Source organism: Verticillium alfalfae, genomic scaffold (assembly GCF_000150825.1).
Source record: "Verticillium alfalfae VaMs.102 supercont1.1 genomic scaffold, whole genome shotgun sequence".
Classification (NCBI taxonomy): domain Eukaryota; kingdom Fungi; phylum Ascomycota; class Sordariomycetes; order Glomerellales; family Plectosphaerellaceae; genus Verticillium; species Verticillium alfalfae.
Window position 1 is genome coordinate 3,346,804 of NW_003315038.1, and position 10,045 is coordinate 3,356,848.

The window sequence follows — 10,045 nt, forward strand, 5'->3', positions numbered from 1 at the left end:
GTCGTCAGGCCTGACTGAACTCACGCACAGCACGCCCGGCGTTCGACTGCCGTGGCTCCCTGACCGTGGCCTTTTCTAAAGAAGCGCCCGCGTCGTCTCCGTCAAGTACGAGCACACGCCCTTCCACAAGACGGTCAAAGGAGATGGTTGAACACTTCCGACCCGCCGCCGCCGCCGATGCCCGCCGCCGCCGCCGCTGCCGAGACGACCGAGATGACGAAGAAGACGCCCAGGAGGTCAAAGGCCGCAGTCGAGAACGGCGATGGCAACGAAGGCGAAGGAGGGGCAGCCGGCCAGACGAAGAAGACGCCCCGAAAGCGCAAGTCAGATGTTGACGGAGCGGCCTCGACAAAACGGAAGCGCAAGAGCAAGCCAGGCGCCGGCCAGAACGCCACTGATGCGATCATGGTCCCGGTGACGCTCGACGGAGCTGATGGAAACACACAAGCCCAGACGAGGGCCGACGAGATGGTACAGAGCAGCGTGCACTCGCACGCACTGCTCAACGTGCCACCGGCCGAGGCGACCAGACGCCGCGAGACGGCTATCCGGCTGCTGTCCGAGGGTGGGGTCGAGCCTGAGACGTTGTCGACTGACCAGTTTGGCATCTTTGCGAACCAGTCGCCGGACCTGCAGAAGGAGTCGCTCATCATGCTCGCGAGGTACGGCGCTGAGCGTCTTCGCATCGTCCACCCCAAGGACCAGGCTGCTTCCGAGACGCCCAGTGGTGGCGAGAGCTCAACTGAGCAGACCCCGCAGCCAGCGAACGGCGAAGCCGCTGTCGAGCCTGGTGCGAGCAGCGTCGAGCCGACCGTAGCTGTCGGAAATATTGCAGGCGGAAAAAAGGCGGCGAAGCCCAAGCTCACGCGAGGGGCTTGCACGCCGTGCCGCTCCAGCCGCACTAAGGTACGCAATCCGTGGTCGCGGCCGGTGTTGATGAATTTGCTACTAACACACCAAAAGTGCGACCGTACAAAACCATCATGCGACGCCTGCATCGTCGCTGACATTAGCTGCGAGTATCCCCTCCAGCTGAATCGCGGACCCAGGGGCGAGAGCAGCGGCAAGCCTGCCAAGCCAAGAAAGTCTGCTGCACGAATCGAACCAGACACAGAGCCTGAGGAGGTCGAAGATCCAGAGCCCGACGACATCGAGACCATCGACTACACTTCGAACATGCCCGTGGCCAGCGTGGTCACGCCAGCAGCAGACTTGAGTACTCAAGATTACTTCAACACGGGCTCCGGGGGCCTATCGTTCCCCCAGACGAACCACCCCGATGTGCCGGTCATCAACCCTTCCAGCGTGACATACCCAGCACCACCGCCAGCTGCCGAGAAAACATTCTCTGAAGTACACGCAGCCGTCGTGTCGCCGCCGAATCCGCGACAGACAAACGGTCGCCGCAGCCTGCCTTCTGGTCCCACCCAAGCGGCGCCGGACGCCAAACAGACGCAAGCTCAGATCGACTACGCATGTGGCTGGCAGCAAGGGGCATTTTATGACGCGGCCCGGAGAGCGCAGCACACGGTCGCCTACTCTCGCCAAGCAAAGCAGCGAGGCAGCATCAGCAGACCAACAAGCCTCGCCGACTGTTCAGCCCGCACAAACCGTTACCCCATCCCAGACATCTCCCTTCCAGGCGCCTGGCAGACTGCTAGAGTCAAGTCGCGGACCGGGCAAAGGGGCCAGACCCCGCATGGCGCCCAGCGCACGTCGACGCCGTCGCACCACACGGTGCAGCAGACCCGATCGCCTGCAGCCCCGCCCCCGACCGTCGCCGCACCGAACTACAGCGCCGCGGCCGACCTGACGGCCCTGTCACAGCAGAGCGCGTACAGCGTGCGCTATTCGAGCGCAGCGGACCAACAAACTGCGCCGATGCGACTCGGGTACGAGCCATACTCGGTCCAAACCGCAGCCTCCAGCTCCACGTATCCCGCGCAGAGTGCCTACAGCAACAGATCATCATCCACATCCCACCTACCTACGGTTCAGGCTTCTCAACAACCAGCCACTTCAGACTACAGTACGACGACGGCGGCGGCCGACCAGACTTGGCCGGACACCCATGGTCGCGCCGGCCAAACCTACAGCACCGGCACATCGAGCGCCTCGACCTCAGCCCAGCACCAACACCACCAGTCTACGTCTCTGCAGCAGTTTGACATGCGCTCCAAGGGTCCAGGACACCAGCAGCCTCGTTCCCAGCAGCAGCAGCAGCAACTGCAGCAGCAGCAGCAGCAGCAGCAACAGCCATATGGGAGCTACACCCCTCAGCAGCAGCAGCAGCAGCAGCAGGCGCAGACGTCTACATCGTCCCGACAGCAACAGGGTCACGAGCAGACGCAGTCCGCAGCTCAGCAGCAGGGTTCGTGGTATGGTAGCTTCGGGTCCGGCTCTTCTTCCTTTGTACCTGCCAACGCGACACCCGGGTATGGTACCCGTAGCAGCGGTTCTGCGGGGTACGGGAGCGGCACCGCGAGCACGGCGTCTTACGGCCAGCAGCAACACCCTCAGCAGCAGCAGCAGCAGCATCGACAGCAACAGCACCATGGCCTGTCTAACATGCCGGCCCACGGCTACGGGGGAGCGGACGGTGATATTTTTGATCTTCTCAAGACGGGCATGAATTCGCGGTAGGGAATGCGCGGACCTTGCGTGAATACTGGTAATTGGGCATCAACCTTAATCTCGGCATGCGATAGCACGGCGTACAGATCTTTTCGGGAACTTTTCGGGGAAGAGTTCAGCATGAGATGATAAAATGGGTCAAATGAGTCGAAGACTGACGACTACATCAGGACGGCAGAGCGAGGTCTTCTCCACAGAGCATAGCTTACTCATCGAGGCCTTCACGATTTCCGCCAGGGTTGAAAGGCGCGTTACTTGCTATGATATCTGGGATAGGTTGCGTGAAATGGAGCTCGACACGCAGGTGTTGCCGATCGATTTCCGAGGTAGCATTGGACCAGATGGGGTACCCAGTTGGAATCATTGGGAGGCAAGACTACCAAACATGCTGGATCAGCATTTCTTCATTTACCTTGCTGCGCCTGACCCGGGCTTTCGTGATCCTCCTTACCCTCGATTAAAGCCAGGGAGCCTGCCTTACTGGATCTGTCGTTTTTCTTCCTGCAAGGACAAAAAGTACCCTCCAACACCTTAGGCTCGGAATGAAGGTACTGCGGACCGGTTGCCTGCGCTGCCCGCCAGCTGTGCCACCGCTTCATGTCTTGCCGTGCCGTTGCTTGTCCAGAGCGGACGCGGGCGGCTGTTTCGCGGAACTCATGTGCTGACACAGACGTGCCTCGGACTCGGGTGGCTCGCACTCGGCACCCCCCTCCCCCCCGCAGTGGTGAGCGTACTCGGCATCTCGGACTCGGGCTCTAGTGTCGATGGCTTCCTACTCGAGGAATCCTTCTGATGACACGTCAGGCACTTTTGTTGTCGGCTCGCGTGGCACAGTACCATTCACACACACACCCCCACCCCCCGTTGCCAGGACTGAAGATGGCAAGGTGCCCGGCTGAATGGTGACGAACGCCACACGGCGCCGAGTTCGACTGCCCTTGCTGCATGCCCTGGATCCCAGCCAGATGGTCAGCTGCTGAAGCTCACCAATCAACAAAGAAACCCAAATCCTCACTTCCCCAAAACTCGACGCCGCACGGAATGCAAGGTTCCTGTTCCCAGCCAGAGCAGGGGCTCAATTACTGTGCAGCAACTTGTCCCATCTCATCCTCGGGTCTCTCAGACACATCAAATGATATTCCCGTCCTCGAGGCTTGATTTCTCCAGCCCGGTCCGCGGTCCGTTGTGCCAATGAATACAAGCCGGGTCGGGGCAAGGTTTTTGATCCCACCGGCGTGTCCGGGAAGATGATGGTTCAGGGAGGATCTCCAGATGGACATAAATGGGATCGCGAGGACGCACATCTCCTGCCGAAAGCTTCTGTATCTTTCGTCACAAGTTCCAGCATAACCAACCGCTCTGTGGTTAGCCTAGCCAAGATGCTCTTTGGATCCTTGACCGCCCTGCTCGCCATCGGCGCAACCCTCCACCTGGTGGAAGCCGCCACATCTCCGCCCAAGGCCAAGACTGTCAACGGCACCTATGTCGGGTATGACCTGCCTGAGTTTCAACAGCAGGTCTTCCTCGGTATCCCCTATGCCAAGTCGCCACCGCTGAGCAACCCCGAACCGCTCACAGAGTCGTGGAAGGGAACACGGTCGGCCCAGAAGTACGGCAACATCTGTCCCACGCAGTCTGACGAGAGAATCTTCAAGGCAGTCAATGCCACCTTCTCTCACGATTGTCTCAACCTCAACATCATCCGGCCCGCCAATGTGCGCGCTGGAGACAAGCTTCCCGTTGCCGTGTGGCTCCACGGTGGTGGCTTCTTCGCAGGCTTCGGCGCAGAGAGCAACACCAACACATCGTACGTGATCAGGGCCAGTGTTGAGAACAAGACGCCCATCATCACCATTACCCTCAACTACCGTCTCGGATTCCTGGGATTCCCAGGTGGACCACAGGCGGTGGCGGCGGGCATCACGAACCTCGGTCTCAAGGACCAGCGCATCGCCCTCCGATGGATCCAGGAGAACATTGCAGCGTTTGGTGGTGATCCTGCCAAGGTCACCCTGTGGGGTCAGTCTGCAGGCGCCATTTCCATCACGCACCAGATCCTCGCATACGGCGGTGAGGATTCAGGTCTTTTCCGCGGTGGCATCGCTGTCAGTGGTACGGCTGGATACGGCACCAACAGTCTTTTCCCCCTGAGCACGCACCTGACGGACGGCTATAACCACATTGCCAACGCATCCGGCTGTGCGGGCCCCGAGATTGATGACAGTCTCGAGTGCCTCCGAAAGATCGACGCCTTTACGCTGTACCAAGCTGGCTGGGATGCCGTCAACGCAGGTCAGGCAAAAGGGGAGATTGCCCTCTACTGGTGGCCGGCTGTCGACGGCGACTTCATCAAGGAGCCGCCTGTCTCGCAGCTCGACGCTGGCCGTTTCCCGCGAAACATAAACCTCATGACGGGTGCCAACAGCGACGAGGGCCTTCTCAGCATCCACGTGCACAGCGCTGGCCTCAAGACGGAAGAACAGCTGAAGGACCGCCTCCATTTCTATTTCCCACTGCGCGTTCCAGCACCATCCAAAAGATCCTTTCGGCATATCCCGTGGATGCCCCTTCGTCGCCCTACTCCCTGCCCATGAAGGGTGCCGACGGAAAGGACCCTTTCTGCGAGGCCATGCAGGTGGCTAATCTCACGTGCGAGCCGCAGACAAGGCGCATGGCATCGATCCTCGGCGACTTTGCTTTCATCTCGAGGCGACGGCATTCGGCCGAGTCGTTCGCCAAGTACGGTGTTAAGACGTACAGCTACAGGTGAGGCGGGTCGAGACGGGACCGGTTGGCATCTCGCAGAGCAACGCTAACATGGACGGTGTAGATTCGACACTGACCCAACAGACATTCCGATCAGCGAGGTCTTGGCGCCGGGCTTCGCCACGCACGCGAGCGAGTACACGTACTTCTTTGGCTTCCCTCCCGATTACAACATGTATGAGCGCAATTCGCCGGTCGTCAACGTCAGCTCGCACCTGAGGCTCTCCCGTGGCATCGTTGACAAGCTTGTGTCCTACATTGCAACAGGGGACCCCAACACAAAGAAGGGTAAGCACTGGCTTTTCAGCTGCGTGCCTGGCAGTAGAAAATCGTGGCTGACCATACTCAACAGTTGATTTCATGCCTAAATGGACGCCCTACAATGTCAATTCGCCGAAGAACATGCTGTTCAACGCCACGGCGTCGAACAACAAGATCAATGTTCGTCTTGAGGAAGATACCTGGCGCAAGGAAGGCATGGCGTTGTGGTCTGAGTACGCCTTCGAGCTGGACCCTGGGAGCAAGTGGAGGCGGTGATCGGATCGTGACAGTGATCTGACAGTCGTACTCAACAAGTAATCGTAATCGTAAATTGGATGATGGCTGAAGTCAATTGGGGGCCTTTCTCAGGTAGTCAAGTATTGAGGAGTCGTTCAGAAAACGAGACGCCTAGTTGGAGGATCACGCGTTGTGCTGATATCAATCCATGTTGATGACGATGATGGAGAGAATATCAGACTATGTTGTTGATGATGGAGAGATATCCAGAATAATTTCGAGATAGATAATGAGCACCATTCCCTCGTGGTGTCGATACCGTACCGAATTCACAAGTACCTCGTATGGTGAGTGAGCTAGAGGCAGGAATGACGCATGACACCTTCCTGTCGGAGATGCCAAGTCTCCCACCTGCCTCGTCACAAGTGCTCAGCTGACAAGCAAAGTGAAGGGCTTCCCGTATATTCACGCAGCAGTCAATTAATTGATATGGTGTAGAAGTGCGTCTGAGGAGATGTCGTCGTACCAGCCAACATCTACAGTCTTCTTGTATGTCTATTGCTCTAGTGAGGCTGTCCCACCCTCTAACGATGAGGTCTTTCCAGGACAATCAAATGTGAGCCCAGGGGTGGCAAGATCGAGAGAGGGCTGTGCCGCCGGGCGGGTTGCTCTGGTAGTGGAAGACGGTGGTGGGCTTCTTTTGCGGTGTTTATGTTTAAGGAAGGAATCTCTGTGAACATCGATCCGTCTCCCTCCTCTTTTGGAGTGGGTGCCGCTTGGCGATGGTCACATCGGCTCACTGATTGCTTGTCACCGCCACACTAGACCCCCGAGGAAGGAAATGACGACAAAAGAGCTGAGATGTTTTGATTCGAGGATGGGTATGTGGGTAGGTAGGTAGCTGTCTGGGTATCTCATAGTGTAGTGGCATCCTCGTCTGCAGCCTCGACGACTCTCTTACCACTCGTAATCTCCCGCCTCGACTTCCCTTCCCGCCCTTCCATAAAAGGCACCAGAAACCGCGAGAGGCCCGACTCGACATCAAGGTCCCTCCGCCTCGCCTCCTCCAGCAGCGACCACACACGCTCATCCTGCGCGTCGGCGGCTCGCCGCACGAGCAGTACCGCCGTGTCCCTCGACAGCCACGTCTCGTCTTCGGGGCCCAGCAGCTCAACGCACCGGAACGCCTGTTCGACGTCCCTCACGTCCGCGAACGCGCGGATGGCGCGGTCGAATGCCGCCCTGTCCGCGCGCAGGGCCGTCGTGGGGTTCTCCTCGACGAGAAAGCGCAAGGCCCTCGTGTCCTCGCACGCGGCGAGCAGGTGCCTGAATGTCGTCTCGTCGGCGAGCGCCTGCGTGTACCGGGGTATCTGCTTGTAGACTTGGAGAGCGGCGTCGAAGCCCTTCGCCGCGACCGTGGCCTCGACGACGACGTTCAGCGCCTGGATCGGCACGTCGTAGTCCGGCACGAGCGCGGCGAGCCCCTCGAGCGCCCCGTCTAGCAGCGCCGGCTCGGCCTTGAGCCGCGCGTAGACGGAGCGTGTGCTCCCCTCCGGGGCGACCCCGAGCGCCCGGAACATGATGCACAGCAGCCTCAGCGCGTTGGGGACGTCCCAGGCGTTGGCGTAGCTGTCGATGAGCGCTTCGTAGTGGTGCACGCCGAGCTTGGCGCCGCGCGCCGTCAGCACGCCCATAGCTGCCGTCGCGAGGTCCGGGTGACCCCCGCGCGCCGCCGTGTCCAGCACGGCGAGCAGGGTGCCGTCCGAGACGCGGCGGCGGTCGTGGTCGAGAAAGCGGCCCCAGATGTAGGACGTGCCCTCGACGTGCGAGGCGGCGGCGCAGGCGTCGAGCAGAACGTGCCACAGGGCCACAGGGACGTCCTCACTCGTGGCATGGCGCTTCTCGTGAGCGAGGCGGACGGCCTCGTCGAGGAAGCCACGGTGGGCAAATGCGAGGACGAAGACATCGAAGAGACGTAGTGGCACATCGGTGTTCTTGTCGAGGAGCTCTTCGGCCTTGTCAAAGGCCAGCTCGTACTGGCCATCACGGAGGAGGCCGAGAGCAACATTGCAGTGGCCGGAAAGGGTGATGGGCGTCCAGGACTCTTGCATGGCCCAGAGAATTTCGTTGCGAAGGAGGTAGTTGGGGTGGATGGCGAGAGCCTGTCTCTTTTAGCTTTGCATGGCGAGAGATAGGGGGGGATCCTGTCGCCTCAGACATACCTCGAGTGCGTCATGACAGAGCTGTGCGCCAGGATTCAAGCCCAGCTGGTGCATCTCGGCAAGGAGCTGGGCGATCATGTCGGCTGATCCATTGGTATCTCGCGCGCAAGCGATGAGGCATTCGTAGAGCGCTGGGCTAGGTTGTTGTCCTCTGTCTTGAATGAGATGCCGTACGATAGCCGCCGCCGTACGGAAGCTGTCTGGTATTGTCTGGAGCTGACGTAGTGCATCGAGCATATCGGGGACGGAGGCCATCGGTAGGAAATCGCGGTCGAGGATTGTCGGGGGAGGGGCCTTCAAAATCGACCGAACACGAGCGTCGTTGACAGCACCTGCCGCTTCATATGCCACAGCGCGCACAGGGATGGCGGAGGACGCATAGCGACGATATGCTGTGGTCTGCACGCGTCTTGTGGCCGTGACCGAGAGGCAATCTCGTCTTCGAGTCGTCGCATGAAGTGTCCGGGGGACGATCGGGGCGTTGAGTACTCTAAAGGCGAGGACGGGGTCCACGGAGGGACAGAGGCAGCGCCATAGTCCGTCAAAGGCAACCCGCGAGCCTGACATTAGGTCGGTCGTGCTGCTAGCGCATGAGCGTCACGCTCTCCCGTAAGACATATCTCGAGAGTGATGGCCAAAAGCTGAATCGAAGACGGAGTCCAAGAGTTCAAGCTTCAGTGGATCTTCACGTGATCACGTGACCCATGTGTGAGTCCTTCATCGATCCGAAAGCACGAGGCACCACACACAACCAAGGTCCTCCTAGATGCGCTGAAAATGCATTTGTGACATTTTGAAATGGCTTTGAAAGCCCTTGCTTCGCCCAGCGCGACAGCGCTCAGACCGGGTCCAGCCATGCTCCAAACACGGAGCGCCCAGCCAGAACTGCAAAAGTGGGAGGCCGCCTCAGAGAGCGAACACAGAGCCGCAACCTCGAGGCCCATCCCCACACCCAGACTCTCGTGTCCGTGCCTTTCAAGCGACTGCGCTGCATCAGAATGCCAGCGCCGAGCGGACGCACCGCGCGCCTGCATCGCAGAGGTTTCTCAACCCAAGCCCACCCAAGTCCAGACTCCAACGGCTTCAAGCGCCGCGCCCCCTCCCCTGCCACGGCCTTGTCCCCGTCCCCTGCCGCGGTCGCCGCCACGGTGATCGCCCCTCCCGCCGCCGCGTCCGCCTCGGAATCCGCCTTGGTTGTTCTGCTGGTTCTCCTTGACAATGTCGATAATATCGTCCGGTACGCGGAGGTACTTGATCTGTAGTCCGGCGATTAGCCTTGCGTTTGCGCTTGGGCGGATGGATGAAAATAGATGTAAACGCACGTTGTTCCCCTTGACATATACCTCGGGAATCTTAACAAACTTGTCGCCTTCCTGTAACGACACACAACTGGTCAGCCATAGCAAGCGCGCATGCGCTCCAGGGCGAGCGCCAGCGGGGTGTGGCCGGGGGGGGGGGGGGGGGGAGAACGCACGGGACTCGTCTGGACGACCTCCTTCAGCGTGAGGTTCATCCACGTGTCGCACATGACGAGGTGGCCGTTGAGGGTCTCGCCGTTCTTGAGCTCGACGAGCATCGGGTGCCCTTGGGCGGCGTTGAGGAGGCCGAGAGGGAGCTGTCGAAGGCTGTTAGGTCGTGTTCCAAGTGTTGCGAGGGGACGTCCTCAGGTCCGGAAAATCTTACCATCTCGTCGTGTGCGAGGGCAAATTTGCGGGCTGTGTGATGTTGATGGCTGGAGGCTTGCGCTCGTGGACTTGGTGATGCGACGTGCTTGGTTGCAGCATGGAGCTGCGTTGTGGTGGGGCGTCGGTGTGGACATCATTGCTTCGGTGAAGGGAGTCGGTGACTCGGTGAGTGAGGTCACCACATCTCTGTTCATACCTAGGATGTGGCTTTACGTACATGACCGACTTTGACGGGGGGAA

At 59.8% G+C, this 10,045-nt stretch overlaps 3 protein-coding genes across 3 annotated transcripts; 2 read left to right on the plus strand and 1 right to left on the minus strand.

The window, feature by feature from the left end:
* Window positions 1-177: 177 nt before the first annotated feature.
* Window positions 178-2,643, plus strand: VDBG_01015 (hypothetical protein; the record flags this gene model as incomplete). Its single annotated transcript, XM_003009286.1, has 2 exons — window positions 178-906; window positions 964-2,643. 2 exons carry the CDS (start codon window positions 178-180, stop codon window positions 2,641-2,643), a joined length of 2,409 nt encoding a protein of 802 aa, XP_003009332.1.
* Window positions 2,644-4,013: 1,370 nt separating this feature from the next.
* Window positions 4,014-6,123, plus strand: VDBG_01016 (lipase; the record flags this gene model as incomplete). The annotated part of the gene is made up of 4 exons (XM_003009287.1): window positions 4,014-5,049; window positions 5,118-5,400; window positions 5,465-5,688; window positions 5,753-6,123. 4 exons carry the CDS (start codon window positions 4,014-4,016, stop codon window positions 5,935-5,937), a joined length of 1,728 nt encoding a protein of 575 aa, XP_003009333.1.
* A 689-nt stretch (window positions 6,124-6,812) lies between these two features.
* VDBG_01017 (pentatricopeptide repeat protein) lies at window positions 6,813-9,806 on the minus strand (the record flags this gene model as incomplete). The annotated part of the gene is made up of 4 exons (XM_003009288.1): window positions 6,813-8,060; window positions 8,121-8,680; window positions 9,172-9,493; window positions 9,804-9,806. 4 exons carry the CDS (start codon window positions 9,804-9,806, stop codon window positions 6,813-6,815), a joined length of 2,133 nt encoding a protein of 710 aa, XP_003009334.1.
* Between the last annotated feature and the right edge of the window lie 239 nt (window positions 9,807-10,045).